General features: G+C 40.5%; 2 protein-coding genes across 2 annotated transcripts; both read right to left on the bottom strand.

Annotated features, from left to right (window-relative positions):
• Positions 1–1,085: 1,085 nt before the first annotated feature.
• Positions 1,086–16,425, bottom strand: cemip2 (cell migration inducing hyaluronidase 2). The gene is made up of 24 exons (XM_072433150.1): positions 16,216–16,425; positions 13,983–14,334; positions 13,598–13,738; positions 12,603–13,170; positions 10,783–10,952; positions 10,512–10,703; positions 9,505–9,674; positions 8,659–8,871; positions 7,880–8,085; positions 7,212–7,281; positions 6,747–6,875; positions 6,083–6,171; positions 5,395–5,526; positions 5,285–5,320; positions 5,071–5,226; positions 4,537–4,714; positions 4,004–4,219; positions 3,718–3,929; positions 3,341–3,523; positions 3,033–3,252; positions 2,860–2,961; positions 2,599–2,744; positions 2,426–2,532; positions 1,086–2,352 (listed from the first exon to the last, which is right to left on the bottom strand). Exons 2-24 carry the CDS (start codon positions 14,314–14,316, stop codon positions 2,153–2,155), a joined length of 4,170 nt encoding a protein of 1,389 aa, XP_072289251.1. The 5' UTR covers positions 14,317–14,334; positions 16,216–16,425; the 3' UTR covers positions 1,086–2,152.
• A 2,053-nt stretch (positions 16,426–18,478) lies between these two features.
• On the bottom strand, positions 18,479–26,615 carry abhd17b (abhydrolase domain containing 17B, depalmitoylase). Its single transcript, XM_072433377.1, has 4 exons — positions 26,443–26,615; positions 25,449–25,924; positions 21,178–21,357; positions 18,479–20,556 (listed from the first exon to the last, which is right to left on the bottom strand). The coding sequence occupies exons 2-4, from the start codon at positions 25,913–25,915 to the stop codon at positions 20,331–20,333; spliced, it is 873 nt and encodes a 290-aa protein (XP_072289478.1). The 5' UTR covers positions 25,916–25,924; positions 26,443–26,615; the 3' UTR covers positions 18,479–20,330.
• Between the last annotated feature and the right edge of the window lie 116 nt (positions 26,616–26,731).

The raw sequence follows: 26,731 nt of genomic DNA, 5'->3' as shown, positions 1-26,731 counted from the left end.
ATGGTATTCAACATTTACCAAATTGATTTCTTGAACATATAAACATAGAAAGATATAAAGATAATGTTGAAAATATAATTTTACACCATTTACCACTATTTCATTCTTTTTGTAATTAAGCAGCTCATACGAATTACAAAAAAGGCCATATGTTCACATTAACCACATGCTATAGCTTTGCCTTTTAACAATTGTTGAGATAATGTATTGCTAAGAGCTCCCGCCTGCTCTCCTACAGTGAGATACAGTGTCATATTTTTAGCCTTGGCATTTATCTAATTGTATTTGCACAGTTCAAAACTCTACCTATTACACAATTAAAGCTCAGCTGTAAAAAAAACAAAAAAAGCACACTGCCATCAAATCAAATATACTGGATGACTGATATTCAGTGGTAGACAGCATCTTGACAGCAGATGCTGTCATGTGAAGGGGTTTTGTGTTCTCACAAGCAGCAGAACCTCTGGCAAGAGGTGCCCCACCAATCTGTCACATTTAATTTCCAGAACTGTGCCAAGTGTGGAGGAACATTCAGTCTTCATGGACAGAGCACATTATGGTAAATAAATCCTCTGTGAGGCATGTGAGGACTGCTGTCTGTGAGGGCCATCCATTTTCTGAGAAGTTGACAGTTTTTGCAACCTCCATGTCAGAGATCCTGTCATACATGAGCGCTCTAAAATGACCAGACTCCACCATGTCAATCCTAAAAGTGTATGCTGGAGTATTTATGATTTATGAAGACAGACCGCAAACAGCCCCTTTGTATATGATATAGAGGTTAAAAATGGATCCATATATATATTTTATGTTCTCAAAAGTAGTGACTCCTTTTGGCCACTTGCCAATGTAGGAGATGAGCAAATGTATATGATACATCTGTGTCAATATATAACATGACATGGTTGTAATTTTACTTTTGGGCTGTTTAATGAGACACGTGTTTTAAGGTCTTGGTTTGCAAACATAGATTTTTACATTATTAATAAGTATCTCAAGAGATAAATTAGCTATGGAAAGAATCAAAGACTTGACTGCCCCCCAGTGGTGACAGAACTTTGGGAAATAATTTCAAATCACATGTTTTTAAGTATATTTATTGAACTGGCAAATGAAACTTTTAAAAACAAGACTATACATATCAACTTTATCCTAACAATTTACAAAGTACATTTGGATAGGACTGCCACGATATCTAAATAGGTCTTTGGATTTCATCATTTTGCTGCATTTAAGGGTAGAGTGGTTATAAGGCAAAAGGTTACTGTCCACCAGAGCAACTGCTGACTGACGTTCAGACACCTTCAGCTACACATATGGTGCGTATCACTGCTCAGTGGGGGAGCCCTGCTCACATCCGGACACACTGCAATGCTCTGCAAGTAAAAGCATTTACAATGATATACAGTTTGTGTTAAAACATTAAGTATTAAGTTCCTGCTTGATTCAGTTATATTACATCACAATGGTTTGGCACATAAATAAAAAGAATGAGGCAGCTGAAAGGAAAAACATTCACTTATTGTTTAAAACAAAGTGAGTACGCCAGTGTGTTCACCAGTGTTGCATCTATGTGGCCAGCACTGTAAACAAACATTTTTTGCAATAATCTTGAGATCCAGTAAATCCATGTAGGAATCCATAAAGGTGCTTTAACAAAGTTTGCAGCTACACAATGATTAGGTTTCCAGTTCCAACATTTTGCGGTTAGTCATTGACTACAACTACAAATGTATCACTTGTTAAAGGAAAGACAGAGTAAAACAACACTTTTGTAGTGGTACTAGTCCTTTTCATCAGCCCAAAATCTCTTTCATAATAAATACAATTTCTGAATAGCTGGTTTTGTTTTGAATCCAATTTTGCTGGACTGGAAACAAGTATTCTACTGCAGACTTTGTTGCATTTAATAAATAATGTGATTGCTTTGGTTTGTAAAGGGTAAGTTGTTCTAAAAAAGAAAGTGCATCAAGTTATTTGCGCTGAGGCTCAAAGATACAAAAAACTCAATCATAACACAAAAATAATTGTTGTTATAAATGCCTTCCTCTTTTTTAAATAATAAATTAAGGGTTCAGAAGTTCACATTCATCAGCTGGTTGTGTGTTGGGGTAGTTTTCGTCTGTGCGACAGTATCTGTAGTTCACATTGGTTATTGCGTTTCTGTGGCTGCTTTGAGTAGTTCCAGGTCTTTGCGTGTCGGGGCTGCAGACTGTGGACAGCCGTACGACTCCAAGGCAAGAGGCAAATATCGCTGCTGCACGCCCAGGAAATCATTTCCCTGACTGGCCTGAAGACAAACCCACGGAGGTCGTGTAGAACCGCCTTGAAAAGCCCAGAACGCCACGCTCTCTGTGGAGGAATGAAAGACAATTAAAAATGTATAAAACATCTATATTTAATTGCATAAATCTGTGTACCACACCTTTATTGTGTAGATGAGCAGCTTTAGCTAAACCAAGTGAGACTAGATGTTGTGCAAGCCTTGCCATGTCATCTAATTGCCCTCTTGTAGCCATAAGTACAATTGACCTGGAGGGTGAACCGGACGTTAGTTCTGATCAAACTAGGACACAAATTAGAACTTTTTCTCGTTACCTCTTTGGTATTCCTGTTTTTAGATACTGTTCCATCTTTGTATCTATTTTTCCGAACAAGGTGTTCTTGATCACTTTACCGGAACAGGCATCCACAGCGACCACAAAATAGCCAGGCTGAGAGAAGGGCAAAGTCACCTTGTTCACCTGGCAGGGAAAATTAATAATTGTTGACACAGACTGAATCCAAAAATGCTTAAGTCTTCCAGGCAAACCTTATGTGGCTGGATTTTTACTATACGTGACTACCAGGTCTGCTTACTGTGATGAAAGAGCTGTTGTCCCCCATCTGCTGCTCACTGCTGCTGAGAGACTTGACTTGGGTCTGGAGATAGGCTGTCCATGGCTCACTGGTAAAAACTGCCTGAGATACAAACATTTTAAAAATGTAAATGGGAGATCTACACAAGCTCTACTCCACTGAACAGCAGATACCTGTGTCGCTCCACAGTTCTGGCATGGTTGCACGTCGAGAGCTGGCATGGTCACTGTAGCTGAGGCTGGCTTTGCATACTTGGGGTAGGCCTTGGCTGTACAGTTGCAGGTTTGTTTGGAGCTTGTGGTGGCCAGAACTTTTACTCTCTCACAGCCTTTTACAGAACAATAGCTGTGACCGTCTCTGATGTGCTGTGCCCGAAGGTAAAGCCATAACAAGCTGCATACAGTGGAAGGAACAGTAATAAGACATTGGAAATATATACTTAAAATCTAAATCAAGTACACAATTTATTTCAATTACCGACCCCACATTTTGATCAAAGAAATATTTTCTTTCTGTTGGTCTCTTTTGCAGAACCTCAAGGGATGACACCGTGCCATAGTCTGTAAGGTCATCAAATGTGTTGCTTTGTCGGTCGTTGATGTCAGCCATAATCTGAAAGGCCGTGTCAGGTTGATAACACAAACCCACAAGAACCCAATCATCTCTAGAAGACAAACAAAGAAGAAGAATTTTGTATGGGACATATAGAGATACGAAACTGGCATCATAAAACAAATGACATTAAGGAGGAAAATCAACAAAGTCCACTAGCATTTAGCTAAACATTTTAAATTGAAAATGGTTTCAATTCCTTGGTTGAAGATAAAATTATTCTTCCAATAGTGTTGAAAATCTCACTTGTCAAAGTTGATCAGAGAAAGGACCACCTCTCTGGGAGCAGGTCCGCTCCAGTGCAGTGTGTAGCTCTTGCTCATCATCAGGATTGGCTGGTATTGCTGTGACAGTGCCCCCTGGCTGTTAATCCCTCTCAGTACCAAAGGTGAATTTGGATATTCATCACGGCTGATGGACAAGGTAAGACTGGGGGCCCCCTGAGTTTGTATGTACACCTGAAAAATATAGACTTGTGTAGCAAGATACATGCACAAAAGCAAACCGAACATGCTGCACATAGAAACTGTACCTGAGAGTATCGGCCGCTACAAATCACTGCGTTCCACTGTAGTGTGCTGATGCAGTCCGGATGCTGGATTAGGTAGTTGTCTGCTCTTCCCACGTATGTGTCTCTGTAGCCCGTTACCGAACCATCCAAATCGTGAAAAATTGAGTTCTTGTCTCCATCCAGGTCATTCTCCTCAAACCACTGACCTGGGTGCCCAAAGAATGCTCGCAGACTCACCTGTGGGAAATTTGGATGTACAAAATACATTAAAAAAATTAAAACAAACATTAAATAGTAATTGAAAAAAGAAAGTCCAAAGATTATGGGAATATGGTAGTAACTAGAGGGCCTCACTGCTTTACCAACATAATTGCTTAAAGTCTGTTTGGGGTGACCCTCACTACTTCCATCAAGCACACAATCCAGGGCCACCTCAGTAACTATTGACAGTTTTTTGTTAACACAATAGTGAATGTGTTCAAAGTCAGACTTGATTAGAGCTGCAATCTCAAATACAAAACAAAGAGAACCAATGAATGTGTCTGTGTGCTTACAGTGTTGTGAAATGCCAGGTGAGACAAGTTGTTGCGTGGAGTTAGTTGCCAAGTATTCTTCAGGTTAAATCCCACAGCACTGGTGAAGCGCTCAGCTGTGGGCACAAAGCCCCGAAAAGTACTCTGTGTTACCCGCACAGGGCCATCATAAATCTGGAATCCCCGTATCGGAAATGTCCTGAAAAAAAGATGAAAAATTGATGTGAGAAAGTCCAACTAAATGCAGTGTTCTTGAAGATACATTTAAATGACAAATATATATTGACAGAAACCACAAACTATTTTAAACTAAAAGGTAAAAATAAATTATGTATGATGAAAGCGATAAAGCTGTATGTTGGCTACAATATAATGGTAAAAAGTACCACTTTAAATGACGTACTGCAGCATAAACACTTCCCTGAGTACAAACACCCTCCTACAGATTGGATGTCTGCGTTTACCTTAACTGTATGAGCCAGACATTAGATACTGATCCACTAACATAAATATGTTTTAAAATAGTTTGACTTGCTGCTCCCCGTCGACTCTCACCTGTTTTTGGGCAACGTCCTATTCTTTCCATCCACTCCTCCTTGGCCCCAGTATTTATTCTGTCCCCCGTGGGTCCCCCTGTTTGGACTTTCACCAACAAATAGGGACTGTGTCACCTCCTGACTAGAGCCTTCATCTTTAGGGTAACTTCCATCACTGTAAAATTCAAATGACTTATTATGCTGACAACAAAAAGACTTAATTGTTTTTTTACCTAGCAAAGGATAGTCCCACTCCATTGTCTGCAAAACTGTACATAGGAAAACAAAGACATTAATCTCCAATTTATATTATTTTATTATGTGTCCTGTCTGTTCATCTTACCCAGAGTTCTTAATGACAATGTCACCACCTCTGATCCATGCACCCAAGTCATTGTTCTTGAAGGAGATTAGTGTGTCAATCACAGCTGACACTCGAGGTCGACTTGGATCAGCATTTTCATGAGGACGAAATCTATAAAAAGGAAAGTATTAAATGTATATCTATTGGGCCACAATAAGGCCACTCTTTCTCTCACTCTGCTCACATCAACTACACATTTACACTGACACACACACACACACAGTCAGCAGTCTCAGTGGACACATAAGATTTTTTCCGTCTAGCACAGAGCAATGTTTGGGTAAGGTGCCGAAGACTGGAAACTATCTGTGAAGCCTTGTTTTCTCTGTCAACACAAAACCGAAGGAGGTTCCCTTTAAATGTAGTAGTATCTACTCTAAGCCCGTTTAATGGATTGGACGTTCTGGAATGCATAACTATTGCTCGATGTATTTTTTTTATTTATTGGCAGTGGCTTACACAAATACATTAGTAAACCACAAATACCTAAATATTTGCAGAGTGTAACATAAAACAGAGGAAATGCTTATGCATATGAAGGAAATGTAAACAGACACTGGATGAAGCATAGGCATGTTTGTAAGTTAGCAATATCAATTCAATGGAAGTATTGTTTGTGGTCCAGTGGACTTGTGTACATAATGTACATAAGGTATATAGTACAAACCTAGCATTGTTATCCAGACACAGATATTCTCTAGGGTCCGCAGCGCTCGCATTGGTGGTCTTCACTCCTTTATCAATGAAGAGGCCAGCCTACAAGCAAGTTATGCAAATATTCATAATATTAGAGACCGAGATTGAAGACGGAGGACAAACATTTAACTCTTGCACCACGAATGATGACCAGGAGTTTATTTTGGTTTAAGACATACTAATAAACAACTACACTCAAATCTTTAGCTAACATAGCTGCAGAATGACTGTTGAAAATGAGGAAGTGGGAAACATCTGTGAATAATCTATAAAACTAACGGAGAAGAAAATACTGCATTCAATGTGGAACAGAAATAGCACATACGCTCGTATTGAACACTGTGCTCTAAGTTGGCCAGTGGTATAAGCTGGTCATAGCTTCACTCCGAGCTGCTAAGACTTCACAAAGAACTACAGTTTACCTGTCTGACGTCTGTCATTACACAACAAGGTGCTATTGTGCAACCCAGATGTGCAAGTAAGCCAAAATACTACTTTTCTCCTCTTAGTAGTAAGCACAGGGAGAAATACTTATGTAAGTTGGTAAATGGTGCACTGATACAAACACTGTTACTCAATTTATATGACAGCTAATTGGCGTGTTTATTGCTTGTTCAGAATAGGTGGGCGCATACCTTAAAGTTGGAGTGTACCCGATTGTTGTAGAAAACACCAAGAGGAGTGAGCTCTGCTTTGGTTTCTGGTACCAGTCTGTGAGAGTCACCAGTGGAAGTGCTATGGAACACAAACCATATGCCTGCATCCTGCAACAACAAGGGTTTAACATTACCCAAGGACAGAACATGCACATAATCACAGAAAATGAAGCTAAGATAGAATATTTATAGGAGCTTAACAGCTCATAAAAGTCTAATTCTATAGTTATAACCTGGAGTCAACCCAAATACCTCAGACATGCCCCGACTGGATAAGCAGAGCCAGTACCCTGTCAGGACTAAAACTAAAGACTCCAATGTTAAATCCCATTTTAATGATGTATGAGCAGTACAGGACACACAGCTTATTCCAAATCACATGGGCCTTACTTGTCATTTTGTGGAACCCAAACAAGGTGTTATTTGTAACTCTGCTTTTATTACCTGTGAACCAGCAGCTGCATTACTTATGAGGTTGTTGTTTGGGTTGGCAATCCAGAATGTTGAGACTGCCCTGTAAACAACCCCCAGACAAGTCAAAAACATGCATGAAAAACACATTTTATACACATTTGAGATTGATTAAAGAAAAATACCGTAGAACAAAAAATACAGAAGAACAAAGATGAGAGCTTTTGAAGATTTAACCACATTCAGACTGTCCCAACAAAAACACCTAAGGAAGCTACACTAATAAAACCAATTCAACAGATGGCAGTCCAAGAAAAACATGTTCCAATCATATCAAACGCTCTCACTCTAATGTAAATGACCAGTATCTGTACACTACCCTGGTGTATTGTAATTACATTTCTGAGGAAAGAGGCCGATGGATCTGACCCCAGCTTTAATCCAGTGTGTTCTTGTATCTTGTCAAGGATCTAATGTTCATTGACACGAACTGTTCCAACTAAATAAGAACTGAAGCTTTTTCTACTATGGAACACGCCTGGACGAATGAGGGATTACACCGACCCAACTAAATAAAGAAAACGTTTATTTGTCTGTTGCCATGATTTACAATGGGCCGATATATAGCATGTGATCCCTAAAACTACAGCTTGTCAAGAAATATTTAAATAATAAGAAATAGTACTTTGTAAATCACTTACTTGCATTCTGTGCTGGGAGATGGAGTATATCCCTTATAGACTTTGTCCCGTATGCTTGTGCAGAGCGTCTCGTTGCGGTCAGTAGGCAGCAGAGTCCCAGGTCGTGTGAGCATGCCAAGGTTATGGTAGAAAGTGTTTCGTTGTTCAATACCATCCTCCAGAAAGAAGCAGTGTCCCAGAGTGTCATAACCTACAGTGTTTTTCACCTAAAAAAAGTTTTAAAAAAAGTTACAAACTCAACATTCTTCATATCCTCCATTCTGAGTTGTAAGAACAGTATAAGGAGCACAAAAACAGAGGGGCAAGCAGAAACCGAACTGCTGAAGTCAACAGTCTTAAACAATGTTATCTGACAATTGACAGATCACACTTCAAAATGGTTTAAGGAAGATTACGGTTCTTCAAGGTCAGTATTTGACCTTTCACTGCTTTATCTCAACAGGACGTTTAAGGCTGTGCTCACATTAGCACATACCACCATGAAAATTGGGTAGACTAGAACAGGACTAGAACAGAGTCTATATCAGGACTAAACTGGGTCTAAGCTAGGATTAAACCAGGGAAAGTTATGAACCCTAAAGGTACAACTGCCAAATAACCACATCTACAAGGAATCATATCTGAATATTTACCCTAGGCCAGTATCATCAATTTGTAGATGTTGAAGATGTCTGTTCAAATGAAGATGGTACAATTCAAACCGCTAATGACAGCTTCACTTGAGTACTATTCGTGTATATAAAAACATACACAAATTGAAAAGACAAAATGCTACTAACCAACAAACCATTGGTGGCATGAATAGAAATACAGCGTGAGAAAGAGTGGTGTATGGAGAGTCCGTCTACGTATGTGGGCTCCCAGTAGCCTCCTTTCCGGTCCACGTCTCCACACATGTGGAAGTGCAGTGGGTAACGGCCCCTCTCTCGCTGCTGGCCCATGTTCTTGAGCTCCACATGGGAAAGATGGACTGAAGAAAAATTGCCAAGGATCTATCAGAGGGAAAAGGGAGCAAATAATAAATCACTTTACTAAAACCAAACTGTATAGTAATTGCACTGGCTGAGTCACAGCTTCAGATGCATACTGTATATGGGTCGACTATGAATTCTTTAAATCATTTGTAGATAATTAATCAGTTTACTTGGCAGTGGCATTTGTTACATGAAATAACCAAACCATAGATCTTTGGGAGATGTAAACAAGCCAACAAAAAAATGCTCACAAAGATAAATGCAAAAATGAAGATTGTATTTCATATCTAACAATGCTGAGAACAAGGTCTTTTAAGGATATGGAATATACACAGTCTGGTTCCTGTTAAGAAGATATTGGCAAAGTCCTTGCTCCACTGCCCTAAATTGTATTTATTTTCTCTGCAGCAGCACATGAAATCTACAGTGTGTGTGTGTACACACATATTATATACATATAATATACATACATATTATATAATATATATATTTGTTATATACAATACATATCTGAAAAGAAGAGCATAGATTTTGCATTAGCTAGTAATTGGATATATTGAAACAGTTCAGTTGACTTACATGGAGTTACCAAATTACTAAAGGACTAAGGACGGAAAAGTTGAAATAAAATAGAATAAACACAGAACAAACCTTGATGTGGCCTCCAAATGTATCATAGTTAAAGAATTGGCACAGATTGTCTCCATAACAGAAGTTTTCCATTTCTCCAGAAATCTGAATATTTCTGGAGAGTAGAGCCACCTCAGCCCGCATATCAATCCCATCTATAATCTCTCCCACATGGTTATATTGTGGTTTTCCTAGAAAACATACAGTTAAAAATATTACACAGACTCCAGGAATAAAAACATAACCCAATTCGACTTGCAAGTGATGACTAAAGTAGGGATGAGCACAGTGGGGCCCCCAGGCCTAATTTGGCCATCCAGTAGGTCTATATGTGGGTGGGTCAGCCGAGATTTGTAAAAAGTTTATTTTGATCCGGTCAGGAGATGAAAGGGAACTAATAACGTGCTGCCCGGTGGTCGAGCGGTTAAGACACAGCTCCAAGTGCAGCCGGCCAAGTCGTGAGCTCGTCCCCCATTTCAATAACGCCTATGGGCCACAAAATCTTAAAAAACGAGAAAGGGAACCAATACCAGTCAACCAATAAGTCTTATAACTAACTAGTAACTAGTAAATATCTTTGCTTTGACAAACTTTTTTATATTAGGAGACGAATGACCACACAGATCAGAACCATATTTAGGTCAAATTTCAAATACTGAAAAGGCATCCTGCCAAAAAGTATATCAAAACTAGATGTGCAAAAACATAATTGAACATTTACACTGTGCATAAGAAAATACAAATTGAGATAGAAATGAGAAGGATGTTCCCTTGGAGAGACACACTAATAGGTGTATAGTTTAAGCTAAAACACAGTTCCATCTTCTCTGCAGAGAGGGAGTTGTCTGTTGACAAGAACTCCCTGAGGTCAGGAAGCAATATGAATTTGGATAAGGAGTGACCACAAGTATGTAATGGAAACATTTATAAAAAAGGAGTTGACTGAAATGATCTCCAACTGTATGTGTAAATATGTGAAGGGAAAAACCAGTATTAGAAGCACTGAATGGGAGAATGACCTCTCTCACCTTGTATCCTGACCTGTCTGCTGTTGCAGTGAGGACAGGGCAGCAGGGTGAACTGCTCCGCTTGGTACATGGAGTAGTCAGTACTGGCCACAACCACTTGATCCCCGGGTTTCCAACTCTTCTGTACTTCATCCTGGAGATTCAACACAACCTGGTCAAGAGCGTCGATCTGGAAGCCTGAGATGGCGACACCTGAACAAAACAGAAGGTATTGTTATGGATATAAACACGAGTCAAGAATTGACTTTGATCAAATTATTTTGATTCTTACCATTTTTCCATTCGCTGTAAGCACTGACGGAAAAGCCCACTCCATTGACTGTTGTGAAGTTGCGCATTGCCCAAGCTTGACCCACAGTCTCATGGTTTTCATGTTCCTTTACATCCTCTGAACAAGAAGCATTACCACCACCAACAACTGACACCAGGGCCCAGGCCTGCCTGCAAATACAATGGACATTATGGGGTCAAATGTGTTTTTTTCTTTTTTGCAATGATAAATTGTAAATAAATGCAATCCTAATTGTTTCCAGCTCACTTTCCCCTTCTACTTTCAAGTAAAACATACTAACATTGTTTAGGAGGAGCCTGGTGGTGCCAAGAGGGACTGGGTGTGGGTAGGATGCCATTCACATTTTAAATGTCAAAAGTCTTTAAATAATTCAGTTGAAGTCGTGGGAGCAAACTTTTGTTTTTGAAGCAATTATTTAAACCCTGACATGAATGACCTTCAAGAACACATTGTGTCCTCACATTCCTGACCTTTGCTGGTATTATTCCACACTTTACAAAGCAAATAATATCCGCAATACACACAGCATACATCTTAAGTTACATTTTACCACTCTGAAAACAGAGACTGGTTTAAAATACAATAAATACTATACACCAAAGTATCATCTGACAACATAAAGCAAACATTTATTGATTAGATCAGAAATGGTTAAGTAGTCAAAAGACAAGAAATGCATGTGACATTATCAAAGTGAGGCTTCATAATTTGTAACAGAGGGTCAAATCACACAGGGCTGGTCAGGAAGGGACGATATCACTGCTGATTCAACTACAGGAAATGTTTGTTTGCTGCCAGTGTCATTGGAGACCATAAAGTTCATTCATTTTCTACCGCTTGTTCTCGTTAGGGGTCACGGGTGACTGGAGCCTATCCCACGGACTTTGGGCCTACACCCTGGACAGGGGCCCGCTTGCCGCGGGGTTAAACCATAAAGTGTTTAAGCAAAACATTCAAGGCACAAGATAAAAGGGTGTTGTCAAAAATTATATTCAGTGTCATATTTTGTCCTTGATCTACAAAAACAATTGGATTCTAACAATGTGTTTTGTTGCCGTCTTTGCTCGACAACAGACGGTGAGAAAAGACTAAAACCTCTCATTGAAATGAAGTGATGAATGAGCCGTGAGTCTTACCATTTCTACAACTCGGATAGAAAAATAGATATTATTCTTAGTTTGTCTTATTAGACTATATAAGAAGACCGCTGTACTGATTTGAAACCAGCCCGCAATAGCGCAACATGATATTGGAGAATCTAGCTTCGGCTTTTACATAACTAACCTAAGAGTAGCATATAAACTGGTTTCCATTATAAAAAAAAAAAAAAAAAAAAAAAAAATATATATATATTTTGCAACTGTTTCCAGTGTGTGTAAAAAAACAGCCATATTTTGCGCAAATCCTGGATACTCCCAGTCCATAACCCCGTAACCCAGTGCGTGCTTCCCGTCCTGGCAGACTGTATTTCTGCAAAAACAGGAAGACAAACATCTAGTCCTTGTGGAGGCTTTTCAGATTAAAGAAAATGCACTTAAGGCAAGTATGGAGGTGGGGAAATGCTCTATCCCATAATGAACTATAATAGTCTTAATCTATCCCAAAGGATCTCAAATAAACTAACACTCAAGGCCTCAAGAACATAACAAACTTGGAACTTCAAAAGGGCTTTGACAGCGCACACAAAGCCCGGATGAAGTGGATGACCCATGACAACATAATATAGTATTACAGAACATGAAGAAAAACTGCACTGCAGATGATACAAGATCCCCGCATTAGGCAAAGGGATTATTTACCTGTACTTGAGGTCGTAGACATAGCTGCTCCCCAGCCTCTCTTCAATGGCCTTCTTAGTCTCATCCAGTAAACTCTTTACAGCCGAATCCCCCACAGCCAGTGCCACGATGCGTCCATCTGGCAGCGTCCGGAGCAACTGGGTCAGGCGGCGACTGTCATTCATGGATTCATGAGTGTCATATCGCTCTGACAACAGAACATCAGAAGTGTCCTGGTCCACAACACGCAGGTTTATGCCCCGGATAAAGTTCCGCTGAAAAGCATGACCTCCAGTGGATAAACCAGAGGCTGGGACGGTGCGTGTTAGCAGAGACCAGGAGACGCTTTCAATGCCATGCATTTCCAGTGTTGCACCACACTTGACGCCAATGAATTTGCGACCAAAGATGGGGACATCGGCGAGCGTTTGGCTGTCAGAGCGACCCATGAGTGCGATAGATACTCTAGAGCGATAGCGACATTTGGGGCCACCGATGTGCAGGGCTCCACCGTCTTCTATGAGGATGTATCCAGTTCTCAGCGTTATGTTTTTGGCACCATCAGGGCTGTCTGCAAAAACTACCCGGCCTGCAGTAAAATAAGTAGATTAGATATTTAACAGTAACAGGTTGCAAAGTGCTACAATTCTAGGAAAAAAGTGCTGCAATGTCAAAACTTGCCAATAAAGGACAGAAAGACAAAAAATTGTTTCAATCCATATGCAATGGCACAATTTCAAATGTTATTAAGAATGACCCACTTCAAACATGGGTTTAATCTGATTTTTTAGGACATGGGGCACTGGGACATTACCAAGTCCCTATAATCTGTTTTTTCACCGTTGCCCCTCAAGGCAACTGCAGGTGTGATTTCAGGCGCTACAAAAATAAATCAAATTGAATTGATGACATTTTCTGTTTAATCAATTTCCCCTTTGGAATTGTGAAACCCTTGATTGAATGGACATTACAAAGAAAACAGTGTAACAGTAATTGGTAGCTGGTCATTTTCCTACCTCCTGATTGGATTGTTAGGGAAAGAAATGTAGCCGAGGTTTCCAGTCTAAATAAATGTCCCTTTCTCACGACAATGGACTTGTCTGGTTGATGACCTGGATTCCAGCTGCTCAGAGAAGGATGATGATCTGGACAATTTTCTGTGAAGAAATGCACACAATTGGAGTGGAGTTTCTCACACACAGCATACAGTAATGTGTAAAACACACTGACAATCTTGAAGCTTGGCTTATATTTGTATATAGTTTATTGCAAGATACCAGGGACTTTATTTACATTTCTATGCATTCCAGAAGCTTTTCATAATTTCTCATATTTAACATTGATGGGACTTCAGCACTGCCTTTTAGTCGTGATGATTGTTTCATATGTTGCAATACTCACCATCCAGAACATCATGCTTTGAGAAGCTAAAGATGAGAATAAGTGACAAGACGAAAGTGCACATGGAGGCCCCAAAACAAATGAGCGTGTTCTTTCTTCTCTGCAGACTCTGGGCACGCTCCACACGATGTTTGTCCTCCGCCTGGCTGTACGGGGCCGGTCTTTGTGGGGGTGGGCCATGAGGCTTTATTGGTGGAGGCGGTGGCGCTTTGGTCGGTGGCGGAGCCCGGACCGGTGCCACCCGTCCGGGCACGTAACCAGGCGATCTTGGGTGGGTGCCAGGGGGCGGGGCCACAAAAACTGGGTATCTGCCTTGGCCATCGATCGTCGGCATTGTCTATGTGTCTGCCACCTGTAGAGTTTGAGAAAATAAATGAACCAGCAAAGTTTGAAAGAAAGAAGACGACACTATGAGTGCCTGTTAAAGAGGGTGAAACAATGGAAGCAAAAGAGGAAAAAAAGGGCTGACTGCGAAACACAAAAACACTTATCTCACGTCAGTACCTCCAGCTAACAATCCTGGGAGTTGTTAAAAACTCTATTAAACTACTTCCTCCTAAACAAGCCACTTACCCTTGGGCAGTTTTCAATTGGATACAGTGACACTGGCTACTTTTGTAACCGCCAGAGTTCTCAGTCACTTGGTACTTCCAACTACGTAAACAAAGCTAAAACAGGTGGTACCCATCAATTACAATAAGGGTGTAATAGAAGAAGAGTGCCAGGGTTTGATATTTTCACCCGTGAGGAATGTAAAACAGTCACTCCGGCAGTGGACACAGGCAGAGGTCATGTTAGGGAACACCTGCACATGGGGCTGAAGGAAATGACACGGCACAAAAAGGGCTTTGAAAGCACTTTTAAAATCAGAACAGCATGCGCCACATTTCTGTCCGATGTTTTCACAGTCAATAATAGAAAGAAAAACATGTCCACTTAAGTATCATGATGAGTTGCGTTAGAAATGTTGTTTATTCTTCTCGTAGACCGTTTTCTGTGTCAATGCGATCACATTCTTGATATCCAACAATGCCCCAAGGTCACAAATGACCATTGTCTTATCAAGGCAATAGGCCATTGCTTCAGCCTGAAGCAGAAAGCACTTGATGTAATAATGACTGTGCAACAAAGACTCACTTATGCCATGAGGTCTTATTAATGCAGTGTTGCCATCCAAAGGATTATTTTGACACATTTGACACGTTTCCTTTCCTGTCCTAATCCGACCGCTGTCCAGGTTTGACGCTCATTCGTGGCCAGAAAAGTCCTGCTCTCTTCTACTGCCTGTCATGTGAAGGCTGAAGTGCACTGACTGAACCTACACACCGAAGGGGCTATTCAACATCTGGAAATGACCATAATCACTGGGCTGCTCTGGACCTCATAGGCAAGCATGTCAACTTTCCTAAATATTGGGCTACTGAATATCAAACAGATGTGAGGGAACCCAAAGGTCTGACTTAAACGATGCTGGCACAGACACAAACATTGTGTGAATCGATCAGCTTAAATGAGTCAAGCAGGGTATTTCACAACGCAATACACTGGAAATGACAAGCAGCAGTTCCTTTAAAACCCAGGTTGTCGTTTCTTTTACAGACACAAGTAACTGAACACAATTTATCATTACATTATTATTACTATCATCTGGACCGGTGAATCATCATTTACGGTTACCAGCTTCATGACTAAATACTTCTGACAATGCAAATCCAGTGTTTCCCATTAGAATATGAGACTGGAGGCTCCCCATAGTCTGGCCATTTAGTCTAAAACATGCAAAGCAATACATTTGAGTTAAGAATTACGCTTTTTGCTTGTTGTGTCATCATACATATTTATAAAGAACTTTATTTACATTTAAAATCAGTCCTTTGTTGATTGGTAGAGTTATTATTTAAATAAATGATTCAATAAAGGATTGCTTGAGCTATCATAGTCTTGAATAACCCTGTGGGAAATCAGAATAGTAGCTTACTTAATACGAGGAAACACATTTTTTAAATTAAAAAGTCAAATCATTGTCAAAGTGGCACAATCACACACGCAGCTGCCACTTCAGACACAGAAGTGGCATCTGCGACGTCATGTGTGCAATTACAACATGCACATTTTACAGAAGTTGCATTTGATGTGCATTTCCTTCATCCTAAACTTTTCTTGCGGCAGACATGCAAACTCATCTCACACACACATACACATAATGCACACAGCCCACAGCCCACGGACGTACCGCTGCTCACACTCGCGCTGTGCTGCTCCGCGTCCGTGATATTTCCATCCACTTTCCGTCGAATCCCCGCGGTTGTGGCGAGACGGACGACGTGTGCGCCCGCACTCTAAACCTCTCAGGATCTCTTGTGCTCGGTTTTTGTTCTTCACATGGTGTTTCTTCGCAGGGAAAGCTGTCGTTCAGTCACGGCGAGGAGGAACCGGAGGGGCGAGGAGCGAGGCTTCAGACCGGGGGGCGAGGCTTCAGACCGGGGGGCGGGCAGACAGGCGTTCTGGGTCACCGGGAAAAGTCCGCTCACACCATTAAACGCGACAATTAAATGCTTCGACGTATTAATAGTTGGAAATGAACTATTACCTTCAAACTCTAAACATTGTCTCAAATAAATCCGCCAACATGCTACATTTTGCAGAACAATTATTCGATTCTTGCTCCATTTCCTCTCAGTGACAACCTTATTTTTTTGTTTCATTTTTAAGTTATTCAGTTGAATTTACCGTATTGTGTTGTAGTTTGGATAATTTTACGTGCAGTTATCAGCGTGGACGTATATTAAGCTCCTATTATAGATTCATGGTGGTTACCAGTAGCGGTAGCAGTGATTGTGATTGTTTGGATAGTGTAATTTTGGAGGTAACGAGAACGTACCATAAGAAGTGTTGATTGTTTGCAAACAGCGCCCCCCTCTGGCAAAAGCACTCGATTTTAACTAGAGCTTCCATGTATCTTTGTAGAAGTCGACTAGTCAACTATTGTACACTGAGACTTATAAACACAAGCTACCAGATAAAGGTTGAAATATGTCAACTTCTAGATAGAGAATATGCACAAATAAAGTGTATTATTCAGGGAAGTGTCGTTTTGATGTGATAATGCAGCCGTCTCAGTTGTACTTATTTTTAAGAGCCCTTAAAGTCCAATTAACTAACCTTTTTCACCACCTGTATAGGTTTGTAGCATGTCATTATTGGCCTGTAATTAAAATAACGATTCAACTATAGTACTCCTTCTAATGTTGAAATAATACACATAATTTCATAACACAAGTACAGAATATATAAAACGTATTAGGTTTATTTAGGCTTCAAACACAGGGCAGATTTGGCAGTCTGTGCAGCAAGTGGCAAGCGTCAAAATGGCACTGCATGTAGCCAAATTACCAAAAGATGCTTGCGCTAAAAACAACTTAATGAGAAGTTATGGACCGATATTTGTCGAACAGTTCAGTAAAAAGAGACTTAAATCGAGGCTACAGGTAATGTTGAGTGGTAAAGGGGCCCTGTAGGGGACGGGCTCTCTGCTGAAAGCGCTGGGTGTAGGAAACTTGACAAATGCAGTAAGAACACCGCGGCATGAGCTGGTTTCAGACACATCATCGCGTGAAAGGCAAAAATGTGACTTAATTCTCAGTCAAGACTTTGAAATGTATTGCCTTTGAAAATAAACGCATACTTTTATTTGAATATTACAATTTTGAGAACTCTTTGAATTTCTGTAAAAAGTATTTGCATGTACTTTTCAGTGACATACTAATAGGGTGTTCTGGTCGGTTTCGTGAAAGGCCGTGGCTGCAGAGCTGCGGCGCGGTCAAATAGCCCAGAAGTTTCAGGAGGCACGGCCATATAGCCTCATGGCTAACCCTACGGCGCGGTCTAACCCAGCGCGGTCAAATAGTCCAGCACCGGCTCTGTAGACACTCCCTTCGTGAAAAGGGCCTACTGGACTATTATTATTGGGAGTGTCTACAGATCCACGAAACTGCATTCACTTTATGCCTTTAGACTTTTATGCCTTTAGACTTTTTATGCCGCAGCTAATGCCAATTCTAATGCTAAGACCGCGACCCGAGAGGAAATGTTCCATCAAAATAAAAGAGGAAGAGGAAGTGAAGGCATTAATTGCGCCTCTGCTGGCCACTTGTGAAAATACACAATATCTGCAATGCACTTTTTACATGGCGTCTCGAGGAGAATATCATCCATGAGTTTTAAACAAATCAGACAATGTTGAGTTTTTCACACAATGGGTAGGGGGCGCTATAGAGTAAATTTGTTACATGGGTATTAATTATTTCCAATCAAACCATAAATACGCATTAGTGAGTGAAATATGAGCTCTGTAGATCAATTCCATTGAAAAAACATGAAAATAAGCCTTTTTTGAGGGCGTGTTATGCGGAGACCGTAAGAAAATATCAACAATCAACAACAAAAGGCCATTTAAACAGGTCAATTTATATACAAATATAAAGTACAAATATAAAGACGCTTTGATATTTTATTTTCCTTTAATCATGTTAAAAGTACCAACAGATTAGTAAATATTGTTAGGACGTAGATGTTTTATATCATTTAAATAGGATATACATACAATTAAATCAAAGAGGACATAAGTGAAAAGCCTAAATAGTGGCTTGCCCTGATCTACAAGTAGTCAAGTGGGAACAAAAAAAAAAGTTGTAAAACAAATGTTTAGACAGAGTTGGAACATGGGAAACCTGTCAGAAATCAGACCTCAAGGTGTATAATAGCACCGACTGACTACAGTGATTACTGTTAACATCACTTAACCTGTAAACAAGCTCAAGTATGATGAGGTCTCAAAAAGCCTAACATGGACATGGACAAGGAAATCAAGCCCATTGTCATGCACTGAATGCAGCTCGCCAAACCCTCTGTCAGCATGAAGAGACAGTCAAAAACAACACAGATAACACAAAAACATAAAGACATGTCTTTGAGGTGTTACAGTGGCACTTATCCACTCATCTGTGGACTAATTATCTTTGCACACACAGTATATAAGCAACAATGAACATTTCAGCTCAAAATAGTTACTAAATCATTTTGAACTTCAGTCCCAAATGGCATGACAGTAGTTGTACGACTGTAGATTGACACAGCAGTGAATGTTCACATTGACAAACATGTAACGTCTTCATATCAGACTCAGGGCTTTTCTGGTACTTTATCAAGGCAATACTTTCAAAGTGAGGTAACTCATTTATTCACAAATCTCTCTCCTGCATCACTTTTGTTTGAATTTGTATTTTTCCTTCGATATTTGTCAAATGTACTCATCGATACTAAATTATAGCGCTATCAATGAGTCTGCATTGTATTTGTTGAAAGCTGTGTGACAAATCACTCGCATGTAACGGCCTCACACATTTGGCATCACTGGCATAGTAAAGAATGTATTTTTTTATTTTTTTGACAACTGGTATGTGCAAATAAGAGTCATAAAAGCTTTCGTGTATAATAATGAAAAAAGTACAGTGTGCATGACCAAAACTGTCTAGTTCACATACGAAACCACCAATGCCGTTTTAAAACTTCACACTCTGGTTCAAGACCGGGACCTGAGACATGGACCAGATCTTTTTTTTTTTTTAAGGCAGACAAAATGTACTCACTCTTTTCAACAACTACACAATTTTTAGGTTGGCTTTATAATCTTTCACCAACTTACTCACAATTACACAGCATTTAAATATGTGCAAATAAAATATAAAACTAAATAGGCTGCGTTCACATTCTATAATTGTCATAATTTCAAATGGAGGAGGGCAGGGGCAAATTGGCTCCAAAAACCTGTCATGTTAAATGTATGGCTTAAAGTCCTTTTAACTGACAACAATCAGGTTTTGGGGGTTGGATAGTATTACCACTCACTGAAGACGTGACAAAATGTGACTTTTGTTTATTTATATTGACAGATAAGATGTTCAACGTTGGAATTACTGGGCCTCTCCACAATAAACTAAACTTGTACAGAGATATGAACAATAATCCAGGCCAACAAATGCAGAATCTGACAGTTAGAAAAAATAATAATAATAATTATCCCATAGCACTTTCTTATCCGTTCCCAGCTCAATTTGAAACTACAGATTACTGTGAACGCAACCCATTTGTGCGAGTTTCGCATCTTACAACTGCCGGAGATGGAATGAACAATATATTGAGGCGAACCAGAGCTTAAAAAGAGGTCATTGATATGAATGTTTACCACCAAAAACTCACAACTATTTTGACAAACTGTCCAACAAAATTACTTGTATTAAAGTTCTTCAAGTTCTTCAAAAAGCCAGTGCTTCTTCAGCTCCAAGTCACTCAGGAACCTAAGTTGACAAGTTCATTTGAAACAAACCGTTTAAGTCTCTCCAGATACTGTCCGTAGAGCTCCACGTCGTTGTGTCCCGCCCCCTCCACCCACAGGGGCTCCACAGGACGTTGACAGCGCTCGTACAGGGCCAGCCCATGGGAGAAGTCTATGATCTCATCCTCTGTGCCATGGATCACCAGGACCGGTGACGTGACCTTTGAAATCTTATCAATGCTTTGGAGACAGAGAAAAGGAGTAGTTAGTCATGCATTATCAGGAAATGCTTTACACAGTAAAGACTGTGGAAGAGGGCGGAGACGCCATTCTGACCACCAGAGGGCACAAGTGAGTCACAACAGGAAAAAAACAAGTCCATGTTAAACATTTTACTTGGGACAGGCAATATATCATTTGCAGTATCTATCGATTTAAGCACAGATATTTTTCTCAGTTTTTCCTCAGTGCATCAGATTTGTCCTCTTAAACAGACTAATGAGTAAAAATGAACATAGAAGAGCAATTAGGCCACAAATATGGACATACGTTTACACAGCCGTGCCGCACATTATTTCACATCCCACAAAAATACATCCTGTTATTGTCTTTATGGATTTCAAAATGTAAATATTGATATCAGCCGCATCAGAAAGCCAAATATCAGATTACAGTGTCAGCTCAAAAAAACAAACACTCGGGCCCCTCCTCATAGTTTACATATCAACAGCTATAAACGACTACGTGCTCATGGAGGCACCGACAAGTACGTCTGTGTGAATGTGGACTAGTGCCATGATCAGTATGTCACACTTCAAGACTGGCTTTCACACGTGCCGGCTGTATGTCACGTTCGCTCACTTGGGAAAGGCGTCGAAGCAGTAGGTCTTCTTCGTGTCGGGGAAGGCCACTCTCATTCCCGAGGTAAGCGGGGAGTGGAGGACGACCGCAGCGCTTTCGTAGCGAGAGGCCAGGTCCACCGAGGGTACAGTGCCAATGCTCTGGCCGTACACGATCACGTTCTCAGGCCGAATGCCGTACCTGGAACACAAACATGACATAAATACACCGCGTAACTAGATTCTGTCCATGGCAAATGTCACTAAAGTGTACACAGTGTAGTAGCAGTAGTGGTTACACAGTAATACTGGAAGGTAATGGATTTGCTGTGAGTAAAAACATTTTTCAGTATTAGAGTTGTTGTTTTTTCTTACACATCAAAAATAGTTCCTCAATAACTTTGAACAGTACAGTACAAGAATTCTAAAGTTTCACTTCTGACTTGCTGACTGAAGATCAGCACAATTGATCATCCAAAAAAAGTCTTTACGGGGAAAAAGCAAAAGCATTTCACACATATATTTGGTACGGTACTTCAAAACCGACGTGATATCATTGTTTTGCTTCTGTATCTTTAATTTTACTTGACTAAATTGAATACTTCTTCCACCACTGCGATCAGCTGATATATTTTCTGAAACCACATCCCAGCCTCTCACTCTGCATAAGCGCTGGAGTCTGTGCTATTCAAAGCAATATGAAAAATAGTGGTGTCCCGTGACGACAGAGGGGAAACAAAAGTAGAACAAAGTGATAGAAGGACTAGTTTGAGGTTGGATTAAAGAAACGTTGCAGAAGAAAAAAGGGAAGGGACTACATTCCGCAGCTGATTATGGAGAATGTGACCCACTCTGGAAAGCCGTCAGCTGACCGATAGAAACCAAGTCAAACAACATGGCGTCGCTGTGTGTGCAACTGTGCAGTAAGAAAGCAGAGCCCCACAGCCTGTCTTTTATATATGTTTAAGCCCTGCTATTAAAGGATCTGTGACTAAAGCCCAAAATAAACTTGATTACACACCATCGCAGTCGCAACAACTACTGCAACTACACCCGGCAGGTACTTCTATATTTTCCGACTTAACTCTAACAACACAGAGTTCTCACCAGCTGACATATGCAAAGTATAAATAGTGGTGACAATAATACTGTGGCACGGCATGAGGAAGTGCTTATGTTTTCCTCCTGTTCCCTTACAGATGACTCCATTCTTCCATTCTAGCCATTTAAAAACAATTAGCTGTGCACTGCCTAGTGGTTGAGAGGTTAAGTCACAGTCGTGAGAGTCGCGAGTTCGAATCCCTTCATGTCTTTCCCCCCTCTCTCTCTCTCTCTCTCATTCATTCCCAATTTCAACCTGTCCTCTCCTGTCAAATCACGCCTACAGGAAATAAAATCTTTAAAAAACCCCAGAACAATTATCTGGTATCAGTAAAAACCTTGTTGTTGTTGTTATCTCATTGTCTCACCACTCTGGTCTTTCCACTTCCTGTCATGCCATTAAAAGCTAGCAGGTGTGCAATCGCTGAAGCGTTTCACAGCTTCTGGTGAAATAGAATGATGACATTTCAGAGATGGCAAATAAACCATTGTTGCGATTTTGTACATATGAAATTCTAAAAAGTATGATTAGGTTCTCATGGCGACTAGGTAATTAATATATGACTGAACACACATAATAACACCATTCACAGGACTCTGCGAGCAGCTAGGTCACACTAATCAAACTATAGCTCGCATCGTACACGCTCCCGGGAGGTAAAGATGTTGTAGACACCATCACACTCACTGACCAAACCCCCCACCAACAACAAGGCTACAATTTCCTCCATTGCATTTCAGCCTGAATAGACCCATCAAGCCATGGCCCAGAGATGCTCCATGGTTACAAACCCTCCCCCAAATGTTCATCAATTTAGCCTCCTGACACAAATCCAATGTATTATGCATCACATCCTCTTTCCTTCCCTTGTTCCGGCTCCCACAGCCGCCTCTTCAGTGCCCACCTCTAGCTCGAGATCAAAATATTTCCAATCCTAAGATACTATAGGATATTCTGAACATATTGCACAGGCATTTAAACAGATGATTGTACCATCTGCGGTTCAGAGGGGGATCTCGGCCCTGTAATTTCAGTGCCACTTTAACTATTCACATTTTTGTAGAAAATAGTACACATTCACTCATATAATGTGATATAGTGACATGAGTATATGAAGTAGCACAGTTCACCAACTAAACAGTTCAGTCCTCGTCTTCAGAGCCTGCAGTATTCTTCTATAAAAGAAGAATGGCATTCTAATTTGGATCAATAACTTCGATCAGGGAGTAATCTCTTTCCTGTTTATTCCGATTACCATCATTGTGGGTAATTGTGGGAGCTCAGCTCAAAAATGTATTGGAAAACAGTTGCTAGGCTACAATTAAATATAGGGTGGCTTTGATTGTTGGCAAGACTTAACTGGAGGTGAAAGGCAGTGACAACAGCAGAATAAACTTCCCAAATGACATGTTCCTAAGAAGGCCAACACATATTACTGTTTACACTGCAGCAGGTTGTATCTACAATGACCACCAGTGGTATGTCCCAGCTTTTATAATGGTGTTGGTTAAGCCCGCTGACTCATGACAGGTGAATCACCTGCATACAACACTCCCTGCCTGTGCAGGTAAAAGGAGTGCCTCATCCGGATCAGCCCAGCCGTGGTTATAGACTGTGTGGCTGTGGCTGATGATAAACAAAAATGAAAATAACAGGTAATATCAGAAGTTATGCAACACTAATTGTAAATAGCTGCACCAACTTGCCACTACTGTCTTCATAGTCAAGTCATCCATAACTTCAAAACTGTTTGAGGTTTTAGTCTTCTTCAGAAAAATAAATAAAAGTATATGCTTCACATACAGCAAACAGCCCCAGGTTTAAGACTGATACTGCACAGAAACAACAGCAGCAGCTCTGTTTCCTGAGGTTGCTCATGTGATTCCCTCCGATTGTAACCATGATATCTAAAAAGCAATTAAAAAGTTGACTTTGTTGAAAGGCTGTAAATCATGACATCATATGGTACAAGAAGACACAGTATCTTCGAAAGTGGCTTTTCTTGATTATCAAGTCATTTCCTGGTAGCTTGAAGTGTTTTGTGCGAAGCCTTTCTTTAATAGGTCTTGTGACAATGCCTGAAACGATGAAGCAAACAAGCCATTCATCGCTCCTGAACATCACTCAAGTCAATGACAATGAGCTTTAGTTTGAGGTTTGTCTGCAGGAGATGCATGTTAAACACTGGCTCAATTTAAAGTCAGCGTGCATGTTATTGTGGTTCTTACTGAACATTTAGCGATTTAAAGTGGTCAAACTAGTTGCGTGTTTGGCATTTTTTTTTGGTGCCATTAGAGTTAAAGCAGGGCAGAAAATGTGCTCCTCTTGTGCACTTTTACTTTGTATATTAAGAAAGGATAGTCGACACATGACAATCAGGTTCTTCATAACAGAATACAGGACGCGCACACATACAGGAAAGGTACCACTTCCTGTATGTGTAATATTTGAGCAAGGATTTACTATTTAACTTGCCAACGTCATTATTTTAACCCAACATTGTATTAAGTGGAGATATACAGTATCTCCAGCTTGTGTTAACTGTGTGGACTGTGTGTTTTCGCCCCAATTCCTTTTAGATAAGTTTTTGTTTCGTTTTGTTTTTTTGTGGCAATGTGCAGCTAACTGTGATTGTGACCAGTACATCTACAGCTTTTGAAATGATAAAAGATGAAAATAATGAATTCATTTTAGGCTCTTCATATATTGTAGGGATAAAATGAAAGGTCCACAAGCTCAGTAATATGGATAGCCTAATCTTAGCAACACGCACTGTTCAAGCAGTTGAAAAATATTCTTATCTTTCTCAAAATGTTGTCAATTTCCATTTTGTCATCCAGGGTAAAAGACAGTAAAACCTTATAAAACTGATGCTGTATTGAACTAAGGTATAATCTCTCAAAAGCAGCTCTAAAAGCGCCAGAAAATGATGTGAACTGGGAGCAGCATTTCATGTGATTACGCAGCTGACGGCTTAATTTGTAGGTCACACCGCGCAAGGCAGACATTCTCCCAAATAAAACAAGTAGAGAAGAAGACTGTAAAAGACTAGTTTTACACAATTACATAATTTTATTTACTTTTAACTTGCGGGGTCATATGGTCGATTTCAAAATGGGGAAAATGTTTGTTGGCTCTATTCCAGAGAGGAGGAAAATCTGCCAAAGGTGGACAAGTACAATTACACTCACCGTGACCTTAATGCCTGCCAGGCGGCATCTACATCAGCATAGAGATTTTTCTCAGAGGGTTTCCCAGAACTGGCTCCGTAACCCGAATAGTCGTAGGAGAAGACATTGCAGTTGATGCGAGACCCCAAGCCGATGTAGAAGCTGCTCATTTGGCCCAGGTCCACAGCGTTGCCATGAGAAAACAGTAGTGTGTAGCGTGCATTGGGCGAGCACCGCACAAACATACAGGCAATCCGATTCCCCCTTGAGGTTCGGGTCATGAAGCACTCGATGGCATCCTTTTCCCGGGACGAGTATTGCCAGTCTGCGCGCTCAGAGAGATGCAGTGTCCACCGGCTGCCACTGTCATCACACATAAGGCTGTAGGTGGGCTCAGGGGGCAGGAAGGCCAGTTTTGAGGTGATCTTGCTGGGACACGGTGGACAGCAGAAGAGGCAACAGAGCTCACTGATTGATAAATGGTTCATCCTGACGAACTGAGAAAGAAACAGATCATGTATTTGTTTAAATGTAAGCAAGCCACGCATAAACTGGATCAGTCTAAATTGTAAATGGTGTCAAAATGAAAATATCGACAGTAAAAATCCAGCAGTTTTTTGCCACAAGTTGCCACAGAAAAAATGTAACAATGTTCATTTGATCTGTCCTTCTTTACCAGGAAATAGGCTTTTGAAAACCATGTCAAGGATTGGTGTATCACTGGTGGTGTGAATGTGAATTGTATGGCTACACACCACAGATGCAATGACCACAATGACAAAGGCAAAATAGTGAACATAACTTACTTTGGTTTCAAATAATTAGAATAAATACCAAGACATGAGAAACAGAATAAACACTGTGGTTACATATTGGTACATATCTTGATTTAGCAGCATAAAACAGGGAGTAATAATTAGGATAGGAGTAGCTAAATTCGCCAGACAAAGGTAAACCATCTACAATGTTGACATCTACCAGAGTATAACAAGCATCCAATAGAAGTTATTATTACCAGGAGGATCGCTGCTGAGCCTCTCTTCGTGACCGTCTGGATGTCGCGGTGTAGTGTAGGGTCGCGCTATCTTCGACCAACAAAACTTGTCTTCTCCACAACGCAAGGTTGACAAGGTTATCTTCGACCAGATTATCCACCGCTCCTTGTTGAATGTGTACGTTAAGAGAGACGGTCCAGGCACTGCAGTAGTGTCGTTATTGGTCCTCTTTCCACTGAGAACACACGGTCATGAATAATAACCAAAATCGATCCCGACCAACGCCAAAGTGTGAGTTCAAATACAAAA

Source organism: Eucyclogobius newberryi, unplaced genomic scaffold (genome assembly GCF_026437365.1).
Source record: "Eucyclogobius newberryi isolate DKJ021-1_F unplaced genomic scaffold, fEucNew1.0.hap1 SCAF_6, whole genome shotgun sequence".
Taxonomy (NCBI): domain Eukaryota; kingdom Metazoa; phylum Chordata; class Actinopteri; order Gobiiformes; family Gobiidae; genus Eucyclogobius; species Eucyclogobius newberryi.
Note: the sequence above shows the minus strand (reverse complement) of the source record. Positions and strands in the feature narration are given on the sequence as shown.

Excerpts from the sequence above, each read along its gene's own strand:
- cemip2 (XM_072433150.1), bottom strand. The coding sequence starts at position 14,316 with ATGCCGACGATCGATGGCCAAGGCAGATACCCAGTTTTTGTGGCCCCG. Across the intron at positions 5,321-5,394 it reads ATTGTCATTAAGAACTCTGG|TTTTGCAGACAATGGAGTGG; the intron begins GTAAGATGAACA and ends TCCTATGTACAG. Across the intron at positions 2,745-2,859 it reads ACAACAGCTCTTTCATCACA|GTGAACAAGGTGACTTTGCC; the intron begins GTAAGCAGACCT and ends TTTCCCTGCCAG.
- abhd17b (XM_072433377.1), bottom strand. The coding sequence starts at position 25,915 with ATGAACCATTTATCAATCAGTGAGCTCTGTTGCCTCTTCTGCTGTCCA. Across the intron at positions 21,358-25,448 it reads TGGCAGGCATTAAGGTCACG|GTACGGCATTCGGCCTGAGA; the intron begins GTGAGTGTAATT and ends TTTGTGTTCCAG. Across the intron at positions 20,557-21,177 it reads TGCTTCGACGCCTTTCCCAA|CATTGATAAGATTTCAAAGG; the intron begins GTGAGCGAACGT and ends CTGTCTCCAAAG.